At 37.4% G+C, this 26093-nt stretch overlaps 1 protein-coding gene across 4 annotated transcripts; it reads right to left on the reverse strand.

Annotated features, from left to right (window-relative positions):
- Positions 1–1141: 1141 nt before the first annotated feature.
- On the reverse strand, positions 1142–23799 carry LOC149007336 (coatomer subunit beta'-1-like). Of its 4 annotated transcripts, none has more exons than XR_016175030.1 (26): positions 23567–23799; positions 23294–23314; positions 23127–23188; positions 22961–23015; positions 17877–17913; positions 17381–17706; positions 17169–17300; positions 16927–17075; positions 16064–16132; positions 15652–15802; positions 15469–15534; positions 14373–14561; positions 11708–11848; positions 11509–11583; positions 11053–11229; positions 10821–10912; positions 10622–10738; positions 10152–10266; positions 9930–10001; positions 9046–9242; positions 8856–8949; positions 7167–7273; positions 6897–7038; positions 3401–3560; positions 2257–2322; positions 1142–1974 (listed from the first exon to the last, which is right to left on the reverse strand). XR_016175030.1 is itself a non-coding variant. In XM_089165350.1 (26 exons), exons 1-25 carry the CDS (start codon positions 23567–23569, stop codon positions 2303–2305), a joined length of 2718 nt encoding a protein of 905 aa, XP_089021476.1. In that variant the 5' UTR covers positions 23570–23799; the 3' UTR covers positions 1145–1974; positions 2257–2302. The 4 variants fall into 4 exon arrangements, 1 of the variants encoding a protein (XP_089021476.1); XR_016175031.1 differs by having other exon boundaries at positions 3378–3560; XR_016175029.1 differs by having other exon boundaries at positions 1144–1974; positions 3407–3560.
- Between the last annotated feature and the right edge of the window lie 2294 nt (positions 23800–26093).

A 26093-nucleotide genomic window follows, 5' to 3' on the forward strand; every position in this document is an offset into this window, starting at 1 on the left:
AACCAACGGGGGTTGGTCCAAATGGTAAACAGATTGGTCCGCTAAGCAAGGTTCTGGTATCGAAACCTTGTCGATACAGAAAATCTCCACTTTAAGACTCACCCACCACAGCCAGGTGTGCGACCTGGGTCGAACACTGGATTAGTCAAGGCAAAGCCTTGGAAACCGGGGTTGGCAAACCAAAAAAAAAAAATCACTACCCCTGAGTAATGGTTAAACTACACATAAACTAGCTCAAACGAACCTCAATTACCAAAAAAAGAAAAAGTGAAAACATCTCTTGATAATCAATTTATAACAAAAATATTTTTATAAGCGTTTAATAAAATTTATTTTTGAAAACAAAATCAATATTAATAAGGTTTTATGATTTTATGAGGAATAGGAACTTATTTGCTAAAAATAGAGCTTAGGATTTCAATAGAGATCAAGAAGATGAAGACTCTGATCACCATAGACAAAGAAGACCAAGAATAGGAACTCATTTCACAAAAATAAGAACTAGGGTTTCAACAAAGATTGAAAAGACGAAGAGATACTTTGATCAACATAAAAGAAGACAAAAATCGAACAATCCCTATCATGAGGGTTGAAGAAGCAATAGATGGAAGACTCCTATTGTACCATGGAAAAGTTTAAACTGGAATTTTATGTTTAGGATGTCAAATTTCATAAATACCCCTCTAAAACTATTTCATTTATACCCACCTCACCAAACTTTTGCTTCGAAAAACAGGTGTAACAACAAATCGTCTAAAAGATGTTTCTCAAAGAAAACATTTTCATAAATTGTAATTTATGTTGCAAAAATTAATAGAAACAGAATTATTTTATAAAACAAATTTTCAGCCATCATTTTTGTTTCTTGAAACAAAAAACACGAAGAACCATAAAACTATTCTACAACGAGGTATCAAACGGATCCTATAAGTTTTTTTTAATCCACCTCACCAGAGTCTGCCCATGTCAGGCTCAATAGATAGAGTTTGGATCATCTCTCTGTCGGGATAGCACAGCTTTACAACCACACATTATGGTGGGGGCCCTCAAGTAAAAAATAATAAAATATTTTTTGAAAAAAATCTCACCACTTAATCCTGTGGACCCCACCGTAGTGTGTGGTTGTAAAGACAATTCCCACCAGGGAGATGATCCGGAGTCTCATAAACATTGGATTCTTCTCTTCATTGATATTCACTTCATAAAATTTCTTTCTTGGGGGAGGCTAGAGGGAACTCAATTTTCAATTCCAAGTACCTGAAGTTGAACCTGAACTCTTTACATGGATGAGATATGAAACCTGAAAACCCTGAGAATACATGGATTATTTGTAAGCATTATCATTTGAAGGCAGGTGAGAACAGGTCTCTCAATCATTGGGCAATTTGTACAGAAGTAAACCCTTAGCCCAAGGTCGACAGCATTTGGTGGGGGCAGGAGTGTGTATGAGGCAAGAAAAGAAAAAAGAATAAAAAGAAAGGAAACTAGTCAAGGAGATAACGCGTAGCTCCAATAACTAACAACCAAAAATCAAAACTTTACATGGAGGAAGCCAGCTCACAACCAATACATTAAGTCATACATAATGAATTTCATAATACACTATATAGTCAAGAATTTTCTATAGTTCTCTAGGTAAGAAATGATCAGATCATGATTGGAATGATTAAAGAGAAGACAAATTGATGTTTAAAAAAATGGGAGGAAGAAAACTTGGGCAAGCCATCTCTAAGACTAAAAGATTATAACTCAGAATGGTACATAGGAAAGCTTCAAGAAGGTGACACTAAAAAGGTGGAGTTGTGGGGGAACTCACTAAATTAAAATATGTGTATATATGACCATGACAAAATTTCCTTGCGCTTCAATAAACACCAACAACCGGTCCTTGAATTGACTCTTCTGGCAATCTTGCTAAGGGTAGTAACCTGTCTAATTAGATAAAAAGATACAAAGAATCCATCCTCGCAACATCTGCAACAACACATACACTTTATTGAAATGTATCAGGGGAAACAAAAACAAAGTTTCTCACCAAGCAATCTTTTCTCAAAGTAATCCAACTTTGAACTAAATTCTGGTAGAGAATCTGGTAGATAAGCAATTCACATTCTAGAGTTCTTTAAACCAAAAGAGGCTAAAAACTAAATTCTGGTACTCTATATATAGCATTCAGTATTATTGTATTGATGATACTGTAACCAGAAAAAGAGCATTGAGAGTATGAACCAGCCTTTGCACTGGCACTTTTCTCACCTTTGGAATCATGTAAACAGCTGGAACTGGCTGTCTTAATGGGAACCTAATGTTGTGGTGTAAGCACTGCCATGTCATAGAAAAAAGGACAAACAGTTAGGCACATTGAACTCCCCCAGAACAATCATGTTATAAAACATTTCCTTGATGACGACAATCACAAGGCAAATAAGACACTCGAAAAACTCTTGAAAAAAAGAAGTGAAGAGTTGAGAACAGGTAAAATTTAATAACATATAACATTTAAAGCTTCCTAGATCAATCCAAGGTGAAAATGACTGATGATAATAATAATCAAAAAGCTGGAAGGCACTAAAGACTGCCAAGTAGGAAATTTATTAACTATGCAATTACAAAAGGATTACCCTATGTTTTAGTAGTTCACAATTCATTTACCTAATCACTCTTTTCATTACTGCAACAATATGGCACAAACTACTGAAATCTGAAAATTCAATGCAATGATTATTTTGATCAAACACGAAGGGAGTAAAGAACACCTTACCTTAGCCCAGGATGTCAAAAAGTGAATATTTTACATCTATCATACACTACACATGGAATTATGCACCACAGGGAGAAAGGCCTCATCCTCCAATCCACTAATCAAAGTTGCTCTCATGCTTTTAAGTCAGCCTCTGGATAAATCCTTCACATCATGAATGCCCTAGCGCATCTTTTAATTCACTAGTAAATTCTAGTTTTAACTTATCCATATGAATGTAGTTGCCACACAGTGGAGTCAGTCTATTAGCTAGACAGAAATCATTGTAGGGAGTGCCCATGGTTTTTGAGGGGAGAATCTTTTAGACTCAAATACTTATCATTAAATTAAGCTTTCTTCAGCATGCAGGATAATCCCTAAAATAAGAAAAAACCGAATACAAGATAATAGGTAAGTAGTAATATTAATATAAGACACTAGGAGACCACAGGTTTTCCTCATGGAAGGGTGAGTGCCACACATATAGACTGAAACACACCTGCAGCAACCTTTTATACATAAGACCATTAATATAGATATAGCACCGTCAACAAGATAAATAATAAATGGAAATAAACCATGAAAATAGGATCCATATCAAAGGGCGCTTTGGAGTGGGGGAAAAACAATTAATCACCAGAACAAAATTTGGATATATACACTTGCCCAAACAAATGCTTTAGGCTGATGGAGTTCCTTCGTTATTCGTACCCCACTCTTCTTCAGCTTCGTTTCCATTCACAAGGACAACACCATCAGTAGAATCCGCATCCAACTCAACAGCGTCTTCTTGGACCTCTTCACCGTTTTCTTCCACCTCCTGCAAATGAATAAATCAACCTCAATAGGTGAGCAAAATTTCATAACAAAATCCAACAAAGAGGAACTCAAACACAACAGTGGCATTGTTCTAAGTAAATGATCAAAGAGAATGTAGAAGTCAAAGTCCTACAAATTCTTGAAACAAACACCACTAAAGTTGTTGGCCCTGGAGGATTCAGCCCACCACTTCACGTTGAAGATGTAAAGATGGATATTCTTGAAACAGAGACCACTGAGGCTATTGGACTCCTGGAGAATTCAGCCCAACAATTCGTGTTGAAGATCCATTGATGTCCTCCATTTCCCTTTTAAAATAAAGGGAAATTTATACATACCTCTTCTGCGACAAGGTGTAAATTCTATTTCACCCATTAATTACACATAGCACCCTTGGCTTTCAAAAGAATTGGAATTTAAATCCAAGATGTTAGCATTCAAAGTTTCTTGACCAAAATGCCTTTAATGCCAAAATAATCTCTCATTTTTTTAAGAAAAAGGGAAGAAAAATCACTTCGGACTCCCCAATTTTTAATCTTAGTTTTGTGTTGTTCGCCCTCCCTCTCCCTCCCCCTCTTGGTCTTGCCACATTTTAAATTGACAAAAAATAATTATTTTCAATAAAATAAAATAAAAATTCTTAGCATTAAGGACATTTTGGTCAAGAAAGTCATAATTCTAATAGCTTGGGCTCAAATGTTATTAGTTTAAAAGCAGGGGTGGTCCATGTAATTTCAAAAGTTTGATGGACAAAATAAAATTACACCATACCTTAAGGGAGATATGTGCCGGATTTTTATTTGCGGCAGCAGCCAGCGACGATGAGGATTTTGCCACATATATCTAAAGCAATCTAACGGTGAGGGATTAGAAAGGTAGGGTTTAATTGTAAATATAGTTTTTTATTTTTACATCCAAGGGTTTTAAAGTTAACAAATTTACAAAATAAAACCCTCTAGTATACCCGAATCCCTTCTCTCGTTTCGCTTTGGCTGGAGATTAGATGTCTCCGGTTGGATTATTCAAAAATCGACATTCTCCGGCAGCAAACAATAACTCTCGATGAAACTTTACTCGAATACCGACAGCGACTTAAATCATCCAGCAACCTTACCTTCTCTTTGGCTCTTTCATCATTTCCCAATCTTTAGTCATGAAAGAAGAGGCAAAAATCAAGAGAGAGGAAAGAAGAGGGCAAGAAGTTCAGGTGTGAAAATTACAACAACAGAAGAGTGTTTTTGAGGAGTTATCTCTTCACTGGTCAATGTACTTCGATGGAGTGAAGGAAAGGTTTTGATCTGGAAGAAATTCAAGAACACGGTTGCTTACAAAATTGTGACTCACTCTTCTTACAAAATTTCTGCTTTTCCCCTTATATTCAGTTTCCCTTTTCTTTTTTCTTGGGTCGCCGGTTTCAACTCTGACGATGTTGAAGGAATATATGAATTAAAATTTCTTCCTCCGCTCTCAGTAAATAACTCTTCCATAGTTCCATGTACTTATGCTTTCCATACATTGATGGATTATTTTCCTTGAAATCATTTCTGATTTGCTTGAACTCTGTTACAACAAACATGGCTGAACTCTGCTTTTTTTTCCTCGGAAGAATGGTTGGTCATTTGTGGAATTTGTGTCTGAAGTGTAGGGTTTCTAGTTTCCTAAGATGAACAGACGATTCTTATGCATTTTCTTGCAAAAGGGAAGATAAAGTCGCCAGATGATTTCAATCGCTGCCGGTATTTGAGACATCTAATCTCCGACTAGGGCGTAACAAGGGAAAGATTTGGGTATGCTGAGGGGCTTATTTTGTAAATTTGCTACCTTTAAAAACCCTTAAATGTAAAAACAACAAACTATATTTACAATTAAACCCTACCTTTCTAATCCCACACCGTTAGATTACTTTAGGTATATGTGGCAAAATCCTCAACATCGGCTGAAAATAAAAATCCGGTATGTGCCTATAAGAAAAGATGGAAGTACTTCCATGATTCAGGTCAGTGTGCACCTAATGTAGATACATTAGAAAATAAGATTGTTCAAAGGAAATAAGCCTTGGCATATGTATGTGTTAGGCTTCTGGTTCAATGGGTTTCATTGTATTTGGCGAATTTCATGTGCCTAAATGGGTAGCAAGTAGCAGTATGTGTGACTATTAGTTTATTATTACTTTATCTTAACTCTAGCTAAATAGGCTGATTAGCAAACCAGTATATCTCTATATTATCCCTTGTATCTATCTGTCTCTAGAGTCAGTCTTTTAGGACAATAGGTTGAATGTTTTCTATTTCAGATCAATTTTATTTGTATCCAGTCTTAACGTCATCCAATTATGTTTACACTTCACAATGGCTACAAATAGATGTGAAGGTCATAAGCCACGCCCAACCAACACAACTAGGAACATAATCCATGGCAAAATATACTCATCTCATACCAATTCAACCCAAACAAATTGTAGATGACCTCTATGGCCATAAAAACATGATTAAAAAAAAGGAGGGGGGGGGAATCTGCAAGAAAAAACAAACAGAAGCTGTAACAAATTAGCCTTCCATTGGCTCCATTAATTTTGTTTTTATTGTGTGGTATAGCAGGCGGCTAGGTGTTAGTGTTAGTGATACAACAGGGAGTCCCTATTGTGATATATCTCTTTATTTCAATCCTTTCTTAGTTGCAAATTGAGTAGTATCCTAAGTTTGGATCCCTAGCTGGATCTCTCTCTTTATTTTCCTATTCTTTTTTTATTTTCCTTCCTTCATTGTAAATCGAGTTGTATTCTAAGTGTGGATTCTACCTAGATTACAAATCTGTTTCTATTTTAGAAATAAAGGACTAACCATGATAGTAGAGCATTCAGTTTCTATCATGATTTTCGAAATCTTCACTTCCTCATCTCTCTTTCATCTTCAAGTTAGGTTACTGTTGATTGCCAAGTTAGCTATCGTATTTATACCCAAAACTAATGGGAAGACCAATTGACTCCATGCAAGGCAAATCTACACTTGAAATCTAATTTAAAAAGGCAAATCATTTAAAAATAATAGACTACCAGCTGCTGGTGAGCTTTGTGGGATAAGGAGCAAATATTACAAAAGTGCCAGAATTTTGGTAAAATTATATGCTGGCAATGCTCCCAATACTCATATGATTGCAGTATTACCCCCCATAAAATGTCTAATCTGCCCTCCCTATGCCAGTGTTTCCACCAATACCCCCTATAAAACGTCTAAGCTGCCCTCCCTCTTCCTACTAGTATCTATTCGATAGAACCAGGGTAGCACTTGTTAAGGGTTTTTCCCCAGAAGAATGGAGCTAAAAAAGTGAGCAAGAATACCTCATGGCCAGTATCAGCATCTCCATTTTCCAATGGTTCCTCTTCCTCTTCATCAACTTGCATGCTTTTGAAAGCTTCTACAAGGTTGCCATTTGATTTCTCAGCACAGCTCAAATATTCTTCTGCAGGAGGGTAAATGCCCCTAATAGAATAAAAAAATATGAGGGACGGGGGAGAGGTTCAGTTATACAAAAAAGGATTATCTAAAAATAATGCAAGATTAACACTGATAATACTGAACTACATTCTCCAGCATAATGTTGAATCTACCTTTTCTTTGCAACATTAGATTCAATGGCAAGAGCTACTTGCCAGTCTTCAAATAGATTAGGGTATTCTGCAGGATCTGCCAAAGACTCTGCAGCTTTTTGGTTAACCTATACAATGAGCAACTAATTGTATCAAGCAAAATTCAAATGTAATACCATCCATCCACGAAAAAAAAATCGTATTGATCTATAATAATAGAAATAAATGATGAGCTTTTCCTGTCAACAGGTGTACAGGATTAAAATCATTTGTAACCACCTCCTTTATTTAGTCCCCATCTGTATAAGACAGAACACTTATAGTGAAGATAAAAAGCCATTCTACATGTACATTCAAAATGCGTCCCACAATGACAAGTCGGTGCACGTTAACATAGGTTGGGGATACAAAGGGAGGGCAGAGCTTGGTCCAATGGCAGAGTTCCATTGTGACCAACTGGTCACAGGTTCAAGCCTGGAACAACCTCTCTGCTATCTAAGGTGACCCTTGCTGCACCCGCAATGGCAAGAGCTCCATGTGATTTGATTTGATTGATAAATGCAGAAACTTGTTCACATGGGAGTGCTCAGCCTGACATGGTACTTTCATTTTTGATAAGTGAGCCTTGTATTATGACAAGGAACTTTTTGGATTCACATTCTGCACAGAAGCCACCAGGAAAGAAAGGTTTTTTTTATTTTTTATTTTTTTAATGTCATTTTTAGTAGAAAGTGGTGGCAGATCAACCAAAGGTAAGTATTGAACACTACCCTGTAAAACTGGTTGGATTTCACAATAATAAGTTCACAACTCCCACCCCCCACCCCCACCCAAAAAAAAAATTTGTAATTTCCATTATTGGTTTGGGTAAATCCTTGGTCCAATTCAATTATAATCAACAATGAACAATCCTAATTTTGGTCACCCAGAATAGTCAACTCTAGGGTTTTAGACCGGATTGTTTGGTTTTCAGATCTGAAGGCTGAATTCCCCCCCCCCGGGGGGGGGGGTCTGCTTCCAGATGATTTTAATTGAATCTTGATCAAATCAGCCGATCTCAATTGATGCTGATCCCAATTAGCTGATTCAAGGGTTCTTGGACCAGATTGCTGTTTTTCAGATACAAGGATCAATTCTAGGGTTTCTAAGACTAGTAACCATTGATTCCCATCTGATCCAGGTCAGGATCAGCAGGAATTGATATGAATCCAAGTTTAAAATCCAAACTAGAATCACAAGGGACTGAATCAGCCATGACTAATCCTGACATTAAAATTAGAGTCGACCATGAACTAAAAAAAACCAAGATCAATCCCGCTTATGAGTTGAATAATCATTGGTCATGTTACCTATTTGGCCAGAATCAATGACTGAACTGATTCAGCTGTTTAAGAACAATTTAATTCCAGGGACCAGGATCAGCCACCCCTGATTCCAATCTGAATCCAACGTTGATTCCAACCTGAACTGGCTGATCGAATTGGAATCATCAAGATCCATCCGTAACTTGAATTGGCCATCTGGATTGGCTAATTCTGAAAAATCCAAACCAGCCGATTTGAAACACAAAATCACACAGCCCCACGTCCCCTTCCTCTGATGGATGTGCATAACACACCATTGGCAGTTGGAATCAGGTTACAACTTCAATTTGACACCAATAGAGGTGTCATTCAGACAATCTCCTAAAAACAAAATATGGAAACTTACCTTACTAAGATCATTTCTCCAACTTGCAACTATATCCGGGACCTTGCTTGGCAGGTAGGAACGGGCCATTAAAGCAGCTTCAGGTATTCGGTTGCTGCCAAATAGGAAGCCAGCAAGAGTATCAACTACAGAAAAGCCTCAGCAGAATTAGTAAATCTGTAGATAGACATGATGGATCCAAAGTCTTTACCTCTCAACTAAAAGTTGAAGGCAATTCTTCAAATCCCCAAGCATAAATAGACAGAGAAACGCAACATTGTACTTTCCTTGTTCTTTAGCAATAACTGCAACTTTTGATATTCCCTCCGCATCTCCAAAAGCAGAGTAAAGAAGCAACAATCCACTCAAGTCCATTGCATGATGTAAGCATTCTTCTGCCATTTCTAACTGCAGCCAGAAAACCAGTATTAATCAACAATTATTCCTTTTACGTGCACACACACACACACACACACAGGATGATCTGTAAAAGAGAGGCAGGAGAGAAGTACAATGGAAAAGCAGGCAAGTCAAGGAAGCGAGTAATTAATCAGAAGGAATTCCCTTTTAAGTGAACACTCACATTGGACAAACTATAGAAGGGAGAAATATATTGGAAAAAGCAGCTGCGGCAAAAAGAATGAGGATAACTTATATATAAAGGTTAGAGCAAACTGAGACTGCTGCTAGAATTAACTTAGTCATCAGAACAACAGCAACCACAATCATTTGGCAGGTGATTTCGATCAAGTTGTACAACATAGGAAATTTCACAAATCGAATTGGATTCTTGATAAGCTTAAAATAACCACCCAAATTCCTGTTCCTTTTTGTGAAAAAGCTTTTTCTTTCAGACCATTTAAAGGCAGGAGTACCAACCCAACAAGCAAAAGAGCATTTCTATTGTTTCAGGCATTACCAAAATACTGGCTACTTGGCACTTTTCAGAAAGCACTGCTACATACCAATTTGCTAGTTTACTTTTCCCAGAAATTTGGGATTGTTTTTAGCAGATGTGCATAATTTGCTCTGAAATGTACAGGCAGCATAGAAGCAAATGATTTTCTTAGGATCTGTTCATAGCAACCAAAATACCTTTCCAGTGGACATGGCTAATTCCCCCAACTGCTTCCATTTTGATTCACTCTGTACTTCTGTGGCAATTGCCTGCAAAATATACATCATATCTTCAAAGAGAGGAATGAATGATTATGAGAGTTTACCTATAAAAGAAACTTTAAAAAAAATCTATCAACCACCCAGATGACTTCAGAGCTCTAATAAACTTCTAGTCACATACAATCATCAGAATTATACCTTTGCAACTTCTAATCTCCCAAGCTGGATGGCTAAATCAAATCTGTAATTAGGATCAGTTGCTACTTCTAGTGCCTCCTCTAGCATACCTCTAGATTCCAAGAAACGAGCCACACTGCATACACAGCTCTTTTTATCAGTATCAAGGTAAGTGAGAACCACATAAGTCACATATGGGAGCTTAAGAACCTTCAATTAATATAAGAAAGTAAGAAACAAACATTTTCCTGCTGGAGGAATGTAAAAGATGATGCAACAGAATTTGAAAAATAGTAGCATAGAGTGTCAAAGCATTGCTCCACCAGTGCTTAATTTAAATGAATGATGTTACATCAAGGTTGTGAAATCATAGTTTTTCTGTGTTTAAGTTCAGCAATGTCATCGATAAGATTTATATATTCTATAATGGAAATAATGAAACTTTACAAATTGAGAATTTTTCTAAACAAAAACAACTAATAAGAACATACCTATTATAATGCTCCTTTGGAATTGAGGGTAAGACCTCATTTGCTTGCTCCAAGTCCCCACGCATCACAAGAGTCTTGTACTCAATCAAACTTAGAAGCAAGGTGTATCCCACAACACTGCATGGGTAGAAAGCGAACCATGAGAGAATAGAATGGGGAAGGACAAACTGGGGAGAGGCCAGCACAAAAGCACCCTCACTTGAATTCTTTGTCTATAAGATACACCCGGCTTTGACTAGCAAGATATCCCAACAAGTACATGGGTCGATCCAAGTGAAACATTGTTGTAACCTGAATCATCACAACCAAATATGAATATGACTGCAAGCCATCCATGAAAATAGTACTTCACAAACTTCTCATTAAGCAAAACCAACCAAGACCCTGCTCAATGTTGGCATGGGTCTGGAAAGACAAAACATACAGTATACCTCGCCGCCAACACAGTAGTTAAGCCGCCAAGAAGAGTTGTTGTAAATGAAACAGTCCCCAACCCATAATCCTGTCCTGACTCTCTCATTTGTCTCATGGAGAAGCTCAAAAGCATCCTCAACACCCTGCTCATCTACTGCTCTTCCACTATCTAAATAAGATGACACAACATCTCTCTGGGATATCAACAAGATTTGGTTAGAAAATACAAGATTAAACCCACATTATATTAAAATTCATGTTCCAACACTGTAGTTGTCAAGGCATCGCCTAGCCAGGCAAGTAGGTTGCCTTGCATGTAAGCCCCCTCCAATGCACTGGGTTGTCCAGATGCCATGAGAACTATAATTAGGAATCCAGGACACATTCCATCATAACATTAAAAGAGAATATAATAAACCAGAACATTTGTCAGATTGGGGGTAAACAGGCAAAATGTGGTTCAGCAGTCTTACATTGTACTTGAGGACGTAAAATGATGTATCACTGGCAATTGCCACTAGATCTCCACTGTCAGCCCAATATAGATTCTGAAATTTGTCAGAACAACAAAAGAATCAAACCATGAATGTGGACGTGAGAACAATAAAACAATTGAAACACATCAGCAAAACTGACAATTAAGAAAGGGAAAAGTCATCCACATTATCTTACTTTGACATTAACATCAATTCGGCGTATCAATCTACAGTCAGCCCAATCATAAAAGCAAATGAAGTCATTTGAGCATATTGCAAGTAAATTTCCACCAAAAATACGTTCAGCAGAAAATGTTGGACGAATGCTCTTCTTTTCCTGCAATTGTGACCACAGTTAAATTCTACCCAAAAAATCATGTAGGAAATTTTACAAAAAAAATGACCCAACCAATTCAATTGCAGAATAAAATGAGGCCAGTACTAGGAGACTGGAATTAGCAAGACCACACTGAAAGATTTAAGCAACTCAAAGGTTAAAAGAAACATGGATGAAAAAAGATAGTGTGCCAAACAGATGTATAAAAGGGCAAGTTGTCTTAAGAGCCTATGATCAACATATCTTACTAGGTTTCAACATCAGATGTTTCATCTTCACAGAAATCACTCCCATCATTTTTTTTCCCAAACAATGACACATGATCAACATCCAGATAATATGACTGTCACATTTTCAGCAAGAATGTCTATCCAGTAGATGATTCTCAAATTGAATGGGCAACAGTCATCAAAATCTGAAATATCATAACAAGCCCAAAGAGAGAGGAAATATTACTCTCCAAAGGTGGTCCAACTAGTCATTGGATTGTTTAATGGCAGAACATAATATACTTCTTCCTTTAAATTTTTTATATGGAATCCACAAATAAACTGGTTTGAAAGAAGAAAAGGAGAGTACCTAAATTACCAGAGCCACTGAGTTCCATTAAGCTGGAGATTTTCTAAACTTCCACACCTAATTTCCGAGGACATTGGTGGAGCAAGTGGCAATTCGAATCCCAACATAAGATGATCACTCAGGAAAAATCAAACACCCAAAAAAAAACTTATATGCTATGACCAAGGATATTTAGGAGAGAGAATTGTTGCTGTAAAGTTAGTGGTGAAGAAAGCCTACAGCTTTAGTGGATATATGGTAGATGAGAAGGTCCAAAGGGAGTAGTAGGTCACAAAATTTACTGATGGTTATGATGGAAATGGAATCCACTAAGCAATATGAGAAAATGAAGTATTTTAAAAATCCACGCTTGACCATCAGCTCCAGGATAGGAATAGGAATTGGAAATGACAACACTACTACAGTAAAATAAGAAGGCTATTGATGACATATGGATGCTATTTAATAAAGAAGAAGAAGAGGAAATGGAAGAAAAGAGCTGATCGTGGAGTTGGTGCCAGAAGAAGTAATAAAACTAAACTAAAAAGAGAAGACAGAATAGGATAAGATGGGGGGGGGGTGATAACCAATTAGTACCAACTACCAATAGAGCAAGTTACAAATCTAATGACACCCAGACTGGCTCAAAAGGATAGAACCACTTGAGACAAAAACCCGTAACTAGTAAGATCAATCCCCATTACATCATTTCAATTAAACTAGTTAATATGCCCTATTAGTCAATATTTGAAATACAAGTCTTCCAATAAAAAATTGATAATCAACACAACAAATCACCTTTGTTTTCAATAAATATGTTTTGTAGCAAAAAGCTTAGTGAAAAATCTCTGTTCTCAAAAAGAAATCACATGAAGTGTTCAGCAAGGAACAAATTTGGGTCAAAACCAAGATCAACAAAATGCCGAAATTTTTAGGTTTCGACCGAAATTTTGGTTGAAACATATAATTTTCTTTTGAAATTCTGACCCTAGGTTTCGGGCCTTATATGACATCCATTTCATCTAATTCCTTGCCTCCTACCTATTTAAAGCATAATAAACACAATATAACTAGTATTTTGCCCAAAAAAACCACTAAAAATGTATCAATCAAGTATACTCACAAATGACGGGTTCCGACAAGTACAAACTGTATTGCATACAGGCATAGAATCATCAGCATACATGAATTGTTTGATAAAATGGTTACATATACAACAAGTGAACAAAATAAAATGACCACTAGATCAAGTGATGGTGTCTCACATATATTAAGTTGAAGTCCAATTTAGAAAATAATTATTAAAATCAGAAAATGAAAAAAATGGTAGCAAATAAAAAAAAAGTTTAACAAAACACAATCATAGATCATAGTCCTAAGCTAAACATATATTAATTTCAAGGCAATACAAGATCATGAACAAAAATAAAAAAGGGAAGTTTGGAACTATTGGGTATGGCTTATGCTTCACATTCTATTGCTGCTGAAGTTTTCTTTGTAGTTATTGTGGCTTGGGAGGTGTTTGGAAGCAAAAGATGAGCAAAAGAGGTGATTGAAGGCAATGGAGTTGTGGAAATTAGGTGAAAACAGGATAGATATCAACAAAATTTGAGGAAAAACAAGTTGGAATGTTGAAATTGTCTAAATTTCGGTCGAGATGGTCGAAACCTTCGAAATGGTCAAAATCTCCGAAATTTCGGTTGACACCTATAACTTTTCCAAAATAATTGAAATTTCGTTTTGGTTTTCAAAATGCAGGCATTTCGATAATTTCTTCTATAGTGTTCAGCACTATAGACATGAAACCTAGCTTCCAGCACATGCTGACAACGCTAAAAAACAACAGGCGCAATCCTCTTGGATACATTCCAGCGTAAGAAATAAACAGCTCACGTAGCTGCTTGCACAGCATCCATTCCCTTCATTCAATTAAATATAAGATAATAAATTTAAGGAAGAACCAAACCTGGAATGTTTTGCTGAATATCTTTATCCTTGATGTACTCTCTCTCACAGCATATTCTCCATCTGTTGACCAAACAAACTCCAGGGCTGATCCAAATGATCTATTTCTCCAGGCAAGAGCAGTATAAATGATGTATTCTCCATCCCCACAAACAACAACGAACCTCCCATTTGGGTTGTGCTTCAAGCTCTAAAAGAAAAAATTAACAGAAATTACAATTAAAAAATAAATAAATAAGAAGCTGTCATCAAGAAACGTCAGCTTCCTTTTGGGTTAATAAGTTCATCCTTAGCTTTTAGAACAAGCATTAATGCTATAAGATAAAGCACTTCATCATTACATTGCCTGCAATAGCAGTGTTATAGAACACCTACAGAGAGAGCTTTTTCTTGGTGGCAAATTAAACTACCATGGGATTATAGAGGATTACAGACAAGGAAAAAAACTCAATAGATAAGTCTTAAAAGTGCCTAACAAGAGGGGAAATCAAATCTCTGTCACCAACTGCCATGTGGTACCGAAGGATAGAGGGAGTGAGTCTGTTATAAGGACCCCACACCCATCTCACTAACCAAATTTCTGCCTGAACAACAATCGGAGCAGTTTAAAGGTGAGAAGCATGTATCATGGGATTTCTCAGTAAGAGAAATTTGGTAGCATTTATGAATATTTTTTAGCAATTTCCTGGCTGTTTTGGACTAAAAACTTCATCAACAAAATGTGTGGTTTTCTCTATAACATGAAACAACCCTTGCTCGCCACATAGTGAGTTGACACAAATATGAATGTCATCACTCACCAGAAATGGTAATCAAGGAACCAACAGTGAATTGCCAACTTTTCTGACACACTTATCACTGGTTTACTCTTTATTCTCTTCATTGACAAGTCCATATTAACAACGGTGATCATCTGAAAAACAATGTAAAGCCCTAGAATACTCTACTAGTCTAATCCTTTGGAATATTTTCTTTGGCTAAGGTAAGCTACAACTAAGCCAATGTCAGTCTAACTTCAATGAGAGAATGAGATTCCATAGAAGGGACGCATCAGCGTTTAAACACAATTACATAAGGCCATCAATAACCCAACATACCTGAGGGTACATATCACAGGTCCCCAACTCCTTCACTGCCAAGGGCAAGCGTTCACCATCTGTTACCTGGAAAAAACAGACAACATGGACAGAATATACCATTAACAAAATAGTTACCCTAAGCTTTTAGTTTCAAGCAAAAAACAAGGAGAATAATTGGTGTTAGTAGGGAGGGAGCCAAACCTCAAAATCTGCGCCAACACTCTTAATATTCACAGTCTGGATTTCATTGTGCTTAGCCCAGATTATTTTTCCACTACTATCCATACTAGCAACCGGCTCTTCTCGGCCAATTTTTATCATAATGCTTCCTTCATCATATCCAATCACAACCCTGAATATGGTAACAACATATGCAGACATGTCAGATATAAGCAAATTTCATGGATAGAACATTCATTCTTTGAGCATGAAAAGAATTTCAACAAGTCAAGCGTGGTGCAATTCCTATTGTGAGTGGACCACACAGGTAAGTATTATTGTAAAATCCAGAGTGTAAAAATAAAAAATAAAAAATAAAAAATAAAAAATAAAAGAATCCCCATAAATTCAAAATCCATACATAACAAACAGAAAGGCATAAACAAAGACTAACCTGCGAGAACTTTTCGTGTATCCAATAGCCCACACTCGCTCAAGACCATAATTCAATGTGTTTTCAAGCCTGTGTTTCATAGGCATGCTCAGTAAATCAATTCTTCCTAATCCAACGATATTGAAAACAAAATAAAAAATTTTGGATGGCAAGTAATAACCACGGCCTGTGGAAGATGGCAACAATGTTGGACAAAGAACAAAAAGGTGAGGCACAGGAAATGTGACCAAGGCCAATAAAGACCTATGGGAAATTTTAACTACCACTGAAAGAAAAAGAAACAAAAAAGTCATCCAAACCAAGGAGAGAGGAGATTTAGAATAATGTCCCACAATTGAAGAAATGCATGATTTGCCCTGTCTGGGCCTACATCCAATGCAGGGAATTACTCCTCAATTGATGAGGCAATGCAGTGCTTGAGAACCAATGCTTAAACTGAATAAGTTAACTGAAAGGAGTTGATACAAAATTAGGTGAATATGAGAGGGAAAAAATGAAGCATGAAATAATTTGGCAAATAACAAGTGAAAGTCCCAATATACAATATACAGAAGGCAGGACCTGAAAGGTTACCTAAATGCAAACTCAATGTCAAAGACCAGCAATGAGCCAATGACACAAGAGGATATATGGACAGAGTTGGACCTGAACCTGAATAATTCAGTCCTAATAATTCAAGAACTACGAAATTTGATGCCACATAGTACTCAAGCATTTTCAATTAAAAAGAAGCTACCAGGGAAAAGTCAGAATCCTATGAGACATGACAGGGTGACTGCTTCAAAACCTTCCACATTGTCAACCAAAGCACGAGACATTAATAAATGTCATACAGCCTAGAACTAACCAATTCCTGAATGTACCTATAAGTGGTTGAATGCCATATACGAACAGTCCCATCCTCAGAGCCTGTAATTATTATCGGAAGTTCAGGGTGGAAACAAACTGAAGAAACATTGTGCGTGTGACCTTCAAGAGTCTGGACACAACTTTTGGTTTGGTAGTCCCATACCTGTTCCCATGAAATTAAATACGCAGTTGTCAAAAATTACTATGCATGTTACATAAACCTGCATTATTAATCAGGAATCATCAGGAGGCAAACCTTAGCAGTATGATCATCAGAACCAGTGATAAGATATGGCTTGTCACCACCAGTGAAGTAGTCAACACAATTTACCCCTTTCAGATGGGCATCCAATGTGAAATTTGGGTCAGGGGAGCCAAGATTCCAAATCTGAACACATAAACAGCTTATCAAAATGTCATAGTATGGCAGAAAATGATGAAGGAAAACGTTAAAGTTCACAGCCAAACCTTTATGGTTCGATCCAGAGAGGCACTAGCAAACGTATTGGTGTCTTTAGGATTGAATGTCACTTGCATCACATAGTGGGAATGCCCCTCAAAAATTTGGGTGCACATCCAACCCTTCTCCCAATCCCAGAGCTTTATAAGCATGTCATCAGATGATGATAACACTACTGGAAGTGTTGGATGGACTGCCACACACCTGATGTAATCTGAGTGGGCTTCGAACACTTTTACCTTGTCCATTGTGTTATAATTGTATACACGTATGAACATATCGTCAGCTCCGGCAACAATCCATTGCTTGCGTGCTACAAATTTAGCTGACCGAACTGCAAATTTATGATTGAAATTGAAATTAAATTACCAACCTCAAGAAGGATAAAGATCATGGCTTCCTCTCCTCCCTTAACTCCAAACTCCCTCAACCCCCTCCCCCCACCCACCAGGAAAAAAAGGGGGGGGGGGGGTGACAGAAATCAAATTGTTACAACTAACATACCTGGCAAGTCAGTGACCTCAAAAGATTTTGCCATAGTCTGGGTAAGCATTCACAAACTTTCTGTTAGTAGAATTCAAATATTCCATCCATAAAACCAAGTAAACTTTGGTCAAAATGATATAAGCAAAACAATGAAATCTGTTATATATAGAAACATCATAGAGAGATTGTCCATGAATGGAAATGTATGTGTTACTGGAATTCAAAATGCCTCCCCTTGGAAGTATTAAGTTTATTGTCTATGACCTACAGTGAAACTATATAACTTGAGGGTCAATGACATAGTTGTCGAAAAAGAATCCAGACAAGACTCCCACTGTCACCTTGGTTGCCTAAGCAGGCATTTTAGTCACCTTGTGTCCAAGCCCCCCTCCAAAACCATGGTTGGCTTAGATGCCATGGCCCATGACAACTACGATCAATCATGACCCTAATAAAACTATAGATATTGTTTATCAGGTCTCAGATTCATCACGCCCTCAAAAGTACATTTTTGTTGACCATCATGAGAGATTCTAACAGATTCAAATTTCGTTATATTAATCCAGCAACTTGCCCATTAATGTAGGGCATACATTCAATATCACAATTCCCAAGGACAATAAATGGTATGGATATGATCACTGCTTAAAAGATGACAAATTTGCTAATTCTCCATCAAGGTCTGATGCCCTTAACCATGGTGATGTGAACATAGAGTAACCCTCAATGGCTGAACCCCATTTCAGGGATATTTTGGGTATTTTAGACCCTATTTTACTACTGAATCTAATTCCAGAATTCTAGTAGAGTCCTAATCCCTTTTAAATTCCTTTATTTGAGTTGTGATTGAGTTGGTTAAGTTGTAGGATAAGACTATTTTACAAGAAGGAGTTTGTTTTTATTGGAATTTGTCTTTATTAGTGGTTATGATTTACTTAGCTAAGGAATCTTTTTCTAAGGAGGACTCTTATAGATAAGTCAGCCTTTTATTTCAAGAAGAATACTTTTAATTAGGTGGTTGTAAAAGGGTATCCTAACTTATAAATTAAAACCTAGTTAAGTTGGTCTCTAAGTCCTTAGTAGAGTTTGAGTCAAGTTCTTTTTTTTTATGCAAAAGGCTAAAAATAAGCCTCATCACTCATTGTAATTTTTCAAGTCTGATTACTAAATAAAATTGAGTTTCAGTTAAGGACCACAGGTTCCTTGTTGGGGGGGCCATGGTTGAGTAATTAAGAGTTTTGATCAAGGATCAGCACCTATCTAAATATTTCCAGCAACTACAAGCCTTCAAAGCAATCTTCTTCAAGAGTCCAGGTTTCCAGTAGTAAACACTAAGTAAACCAGCCCCCATCCCCTTCCCCTTCCTCCTCTGCCACCTGCAGCCTTCCCCCACCCCTTCTCTTCCTTGCGCAAGTCCTAGGAGCGCCCCCCCCCCCCCCAAAACCCCTCCCAGCCTCTTCCCCACCCCTACAGCAGCCTAATCACCCTCCCCTAATCCCTACGACTTCTCCACCTCTCCCCTTGATGTAACCAGCCCCAAAAGAGTCAAAAGAGGGCCCAAGCCCATGTGGAAGTAGGAGCTAAACCAGGGTCCAAACCAGACCAGGGGCAAATTGGTCATCTTCCACCCCTTGGTTCGAGTCCTATATAGTTGGAACAAGTCCAGCTAAAATTTTGGAGTTTAATTGTGTTGTTTTCTAATTTTATTTGGGATCCTAGCTTGGAAAGTAATTCAATTGTTCATTTGTTAGTTGTTGGGTTGTTGGTTAGGATAGGGTTCCTTATCTTAAGAAACTTTATCTTAAGGTTGGTTTTAAGTTGGTTTTGTTCTAAAATTAGTAGTTGAGTCCTATTTTAGTAAGTACTTGTTAAGGGTCAACTTTGGTGGTTGTTGAATCCCTATTAGTAAGGGAGTCCTTTTTGAAGTGGAGTTAGGTTTTGAAGGCTATAAATAGCCTAGACATTTGATGCAGTAGGAGTTGACTATTGAATAAAGAATGATTTGAGTATTGGCTTGTGAAAGTCGTGGGAGCCTTTAGGTTACCTGCGGCTGGGTTTTGTGTTCTTGCTTCCTCAATTTGAGATCATCATCTTCTTCTTCAAGCATTCAACTACAACTCTACAAGTTCTAGCAAGAGTTGTGAGTTATAAGTAAAAGAAGTTCCCTAACTCTTCCCCTGCAATTTCAGCCCAAACCCTATTCCCTCTCCAACCACCATAAGCCTTCCCCCTTCTCTTCTTCTTCTTCCAGCGATACAGCATACCCCTCCCCAATTCTTCCTTGATTCCCAGCCCCTTAAACCCCCATTCAACCCTCCCTATTGGCCATTCCCCTTTGCTGGAGTTTACTGGGCTAACCCTAAGTCTAGGGAAATTTATCTAATTACCCCTAACCCTACACCAAGGTTACACTACCCCTGGCACCCGCAAGCTCCTTCCCCCCCCCCAGGTCCTACTGTTAGTTTCCTGAATAAAACCTATTTCCCCAGGTCAGAAAAATTCCTGCACATTCTAGACCTAACCCTAATTCAAATAAAACCCTCACCCACACCCTAAAACCTTTAGCGCTACGTCTGAAATTACAAAACAGCAGCAACAATCCATTCTCCCACCTAGCCAAAATCCTAAAACCCAAGTTTTCACAGCCCTCTTGCTAAAATGCAGACCTGAATTCAGCATTAAGGCCAGGTTTTAAGTGCTTTAAACCCTCCACTCATCCTAGAATAACCATTCTCTTTGCTGGAAAATCCTGGGCAGCCCTTAATTTTAGAGAAAATTCTCAAAAACCCTAACCCTAAAACTGGGTTTACTAAAGATTGCATTATTCATTAATGTGCAGGGGAAGGGGGGAGATTTTTTTCCCTCCCTCCCTAATCAACAATTAAAACTTATCATATCTTAAGGGCTTTATTGCTGCAGCCAGGTGTCTAGCACAAATGCCAGCAAGCCAAATGTAATGCCATGATTTTCAACACTCCTACTTGATGGTCAAAGCCAAGCAATATATTCGATGTCAGACTTGGGGGTTTTAGTGAATTCAAATTCACAGGGGTGCTCTGGCTTCAATCTAAAAGTAATTTTATGGACTATTAAAGTCTTGGACATATGGTGTTTATGGTTGTAGATTACCCAAAGTGGCTTGGTAGGGCCAGCCTTCAGTCATTAATTAAGTGACCAAGAATTAATTGATGTTCTTGGTCTTCAATGTTGTGACTATGAAGATTCTAGAATAGTACCTTTCAAGTAGTAGGTTGATACATCAGTAAGATCAGTTAAAGTTTCTTCATTAATAAGGTCAAGTAGTTCCTTGGTGTTTTCAATGAGTCCAATAATTTACATGCCCATTACACCATAAAAGAGATGCATTTATAAAGCAACCTTTACTGATACAGAAAAGACATGTTTCAAGGCTTTGGCTAACCTAACTCATCCTCAAGCATATAAATCTCTACCTACTTTGGGATTGCTGCATTACCCAAAAATATTACTAGGAAGCTTTTAAGCATATTCCACCAAAGACAAGGAGTGTTTGGCAAGCAGTGCATTTTATACATTCAGATCAAACCCAGCTAAATAAGATATCTGATCTCTTCTTACAAAAGAAAATTATGCAGGACAATGGAAACCCTACATTGAAAACGGATCTTGAAATCATAAAACCACAAGGTATATATGGTGAAATTGTATAACCAGGAATTTACACACCTATGAAGTCTATATATTAAATCATATATATAAACAATAGAAATATAAAATAAAATGATGGGTTATTGGAGAAAAAAAGACAAATGTAAACAAAATAGCCCACAGCATCCACCTATATATCTCCAAACTCCACCTAAATTAATATTGTAAGGAAGATACCGTGGAAATCCATTTTGAGAGATAGCATCAGTGTCATGGACTCCTGCTAAAATTTAAATAGTAAGGGCTAAAATCCCATCACAGAGTCTTACTTGACTTTATCACACATCTCTTGAATCAATTCGAAATCAAGAGAATCCTGCTCCTCAAGTCTATCAAATTCAAGATAACAACTAATACATGGACCAAAAAGGTAGTTTTTTTTTTCTGGAAGATTCAAATATGAAAAAGGGCCACTCATGCAGCCTTGTATTTCCTTAGGCCAGCAGGTACAGTAACTATCAGCAAGGCAGTGCCCAAAAAAAACCAATTAAACATACACATCCAAGTGACATCGGCCGGTGGCCACTAAATCTGGTGTCATGTCAACCCCTGACTGACCAGACACCCAAAGAGTCAAACTAAGAAGCCGTCTCCAATAGATAACCTCTTTGATGATGCATACCAGTCAGTTAGTTCATGCTATACAGAGGTACTCCAATCGACCAAGTTCTTACTTTATAAAATCATGCAAATAAAGGTTCCAAACCTGTCGTTTTATATCACATGGAAAAAGACAACTGTGCCACCCATCTTTTACCAAGATAACTATTTCATTTTAACAGAAGTTGTGAACTGAGAAGTTAAAACCTTCTTTTGATTGCCCCTTGTTTTATTTTCAAAAGTTCTTTAGATTAAGGGTACAAAAGTGCTTTCATAATAATTTTAACTGCCATAAGCCCATAAAATATGTCATTTTCAAGAGCTTACCATTTACTTGCATGTAAAAGTGCCAAGATTTTAGCCTCATTGAAAGTGTGCCTTTCAAAAAGGGAAAAGAAGTTAGATTACAGTTTCTTCTGCAATTTTGGTTACAAAAAATGTTTCAGTATAGTCATTCCCCAGTAAATGAGATATGTCAAGCAATCTGTATCAAGTTTGCTCACATAATGGGTGGACTAGAATACATTGGCACCCATCACTTGCACACCAATCATAAAATGCCCTAAGAACAATAATTTGACCAGGATCTAGTTGGCCCTCCTAGCTCATTCCAGCCCCAATGACACTGAAGATTCCGATTATACGAAACAATTATGAATATCATCCAACTTAGTTGATTGCTGGAATATTAATTGGTATAAAGTATATTAAACATCCAAATGCTCACTACCTTAACAGAGAAAAGGGATGGGACTGGAGCAATATATGCTCAAACAAGCAGTAATAAACAAATGCATAGAAGTTAAGTTCCTAACCTGTGACTGGTAGTTCCAGACGCATATACTTCCTGAATAAAGGCTTGCAAGAATCCTAGGCAAGTAGTTCAATGCGTGTTAGCAAAAAAAAGAAAATAACTCCTACATAAACACAAAAGTTAATTTTTCATTGATTTGATAATGAGGTAGATTTAAGTATTAATACCATGGTTCAGTTGGATGAAGATCCACTGACTTCACTCTTTCCGATCTTTGTGCAAGTTTTCTCTGATTCAGACTTTATTGTTAGCACGCACTCAACGAAACAGTTCAAAATAAGCTGAATCCAGAAAAGATCTACAGAACAAGCTGGAAACAATAAAAAAACAATACCTTGATTTCCAGTCTGAGAGGCTGCACCAGTGACGAAATCGCACAAACAATCAAGAAAACAGATTAAACTAATTAGTTCACACTCGAAAACCAGATCTTTGGAAAATAAAATTAAGAAAGAAAAATGATCCCAAGTCCAGCACTAAAACTATACAATTCCAATTTTACCAATATAAACAGACGAGTGACAATTTGGAATCAAAGTATGCTCATCAAGCATCAAGTGAACTGCTTACAACAATTAGAAGTGCTTTTGAAAACGATAAACCCTACCATTTTTGCTGATTCCTGATCGACAGTTGTTCAGGAAATCACAGATCGAGAACCTAGAGCCCTACAGATCCAAGAAATCAATATTGAAGAGATCAAGTAATAAATCCGCGCAATTGATAAGCCTTAGGTTGGAAATGCAGCGAAGGACAGAATGACCACAGGCGAGAGCAAGCGAGAGGCTTTGCTCGTGTTAGCAAAGAAACCTCTCGGTTGGTAAATGTTCTGCAAAGCGAATGGAAAGCCAATTAAAAGGCTACTCGGAAATTTCTTGTCAAAATGTGAATTTTTGAGTTAATTTTCGTTTGAGTCATTTATTACTGAAACGCGTGTTGATTTTACAACCAAAAAAAAAAAAAACCTCGTGTTGATTTCATCACTTGAGCGTGTAAAATTAGGTCTCATGTGAAACTAACACATGAGACCTAAGAATGTAGTCGTGGTGCGCGCAAGCTGGCCTAGATAAATCTTGGATCCAAAAAAAAAATAATAACACTAGTGACGTAGTTAATTTTCATTTTTAAATAACTAAAATACTCTTCTATAAAATAAAAAAAGACAAATGTACGAAATAAGGTTGGTTATCGTATCAATACCCAATCCTTATGTGGGTAAAGGGATTACTGTTGGAAATCATCCACCACCCACCTGACCCCGTCGGAAACCACCAGCCACCAATAAAAAATCAAAAAACCACCCCCCATCATTGGCAAACACCTTTCACCTTTATCACCGGCATACACTAAAGTCAAAAACCAACCACCACCCCCGCCTCAACCCTCAAAATCTCCACCACTCCGCCTTCCCCCTTTAAAACTCAATTTTGAATTTACTATGATTCATAAACTCTCTATGCAAAGGAGAAATGGTTTTCATTCCCATGGTTGGTGGTGGTTTTGGGGTTTGCAACACTAGTGGTGGGTGGTTTCCAACTTTGGTGGGTGCCAGTGACAGACGTGGAAGGGGTTTGCCAGCAATGGAGGGTGGTTTTGTGTTTTTCTATTAGTGTTTGGTGGTTTCTAGTGGGGTCCAGTGGGTGGTGAGTGATTTCTAGTAGGGGGAAGGAGGAAACAAGGGTTCGATATGGTATGAGAAATGAAGGTATTTTTGTACATTTATCTCCTATAATTTTATTTTTTAAAATTATTTATTTGTTTTTATAGAGTAAAACCACATTTACACACACTTGCTAGCATATCATACAATAAAAACCAATTGAGGTACATTGGACGTGTTTTTATATTCAGGAAGAGATCTTGGGAGAGTGTTGCCTCTTTTGCTAATGCATTTACTATTGGGTTGGCTTCCCTCAGTGAATGACCATAGCTCCCTTGATCAAAATGCATTGAGAGAAGTTCAATATTTTAGACAATAGTAAATATCTTCCAGGCTTTGTCCCCGGCCTTCTCATTTAGAGTAGTAACCAATGCTTGATTATTACTATCTATCATGACATTCTTGAAGTTGAAATCCTTTTCCCAAATTAATGTTTGTCGGACAGCAAGTGCTTCCACTATCAATACATCATGCACCATATATATCCATTTCCAAAACCAGAAAATCATGTTGCCATATGATTCCTCGCTAAACCTCCATACCCCGATTAAGTTCGTCTTTGAAATTTGACCCATCAACATTAAACTTTATGGTTGATTCTAAAGGAGGATGTCATCCAATGATAATCAATTGCTGAAAAGTACATGTGAGCTTCCATTTGTCCAATTTATCATATTGCCTGGTCTCACGCCATAGTTACAGAATAACTTGGGCAGAAGTGGGCATCTCTCCTTCCCCAAATAAGGAAGTATAATACTTCCGAAAACACCAAAGGAAGGAGAATGAAGTAAGCTTACAATCATCTAATGTTATTGTGCTCCACTCCTTTATCAACTGTTGAATCAACTCTGCTAGTGAATTTGCCGATAACAAATGCGATCGCTTTATGTCATCCACGCCTTCTTGGTGAAATTACATTGTAACAAGATGCGGTCCTGAGTGGCATTATTTTACCAAAGACTAGGCATTCTGATACATTTCTAAGAATTGAACAAGGAGAAGAGAAGAAACTACTGAGGAAGAACATAAATAGAGACTGAGATTAGGGATAAATTTCTTTCTACCTTTCAATTAGTTCCAAAATGAGGGTTATATACCTCAACTCACACAACCGACATTGAAAACAAACATCAACAACAGTAAACTAACATCACGCATTCTAGCCAAACAGCCCTACAAATGAATCAAACACTCCTAATATAATTTGTTATATTGTGCATACAAAACTCATGATCTCTATGACCATGTTCCACCAATCACTAAGTGACATCTCATCTTCTAAGACCTTCTCCTCATAGAGTATAATCCTTCAAGTGTTTGGGCATCTGTCTCATGTGAGATGAGCGTCATGTTGGCTCCACGCTCTTACCTGCTAAGGTGTTAACTTCTCCTAGGTGATGTGTAGGGAATTGGTCTATCTCACCTCCAATTGTGTCATTACCTTCCTCTCACACAGTAACCATGTCCTCAAGGT

The sequence above is a fragment of the Hakea prostrata genome, chromosome 8 (genome assembly GCF_041222555.1).
Source record: "Hakea prostrata isolate BN-2017 chromosome 8, UWA_Hpros_2, whole genome shotgun sequence".
Taxonomy (NCBI): Eukaryota; Viridiplantae; Streptophyta; class Magnoliopsida; order Proteales; family Proteaceae; genus Hakea; species Hakea prostrata.

Bases quoted from the DNA above. Each gene is read 5' to 3' on its own strand.
- LOC149007336 (XM_089165350.1), bottom strand. The intron at 23,016-23,126 runs GTATTAATACTT...CTACTTGCCTAG, and splicing joins CTTCATCCAACTGAACCATG to GATTCTTGCAAGCCTTTATT. The intron at 11,849-14,372 runs GTTTGGTTCTTC...TCACAATTGCAG, and splicing joins TATTCAGCAAAACATTCCAG to GAAAAGAAGAGCATTCGTCC.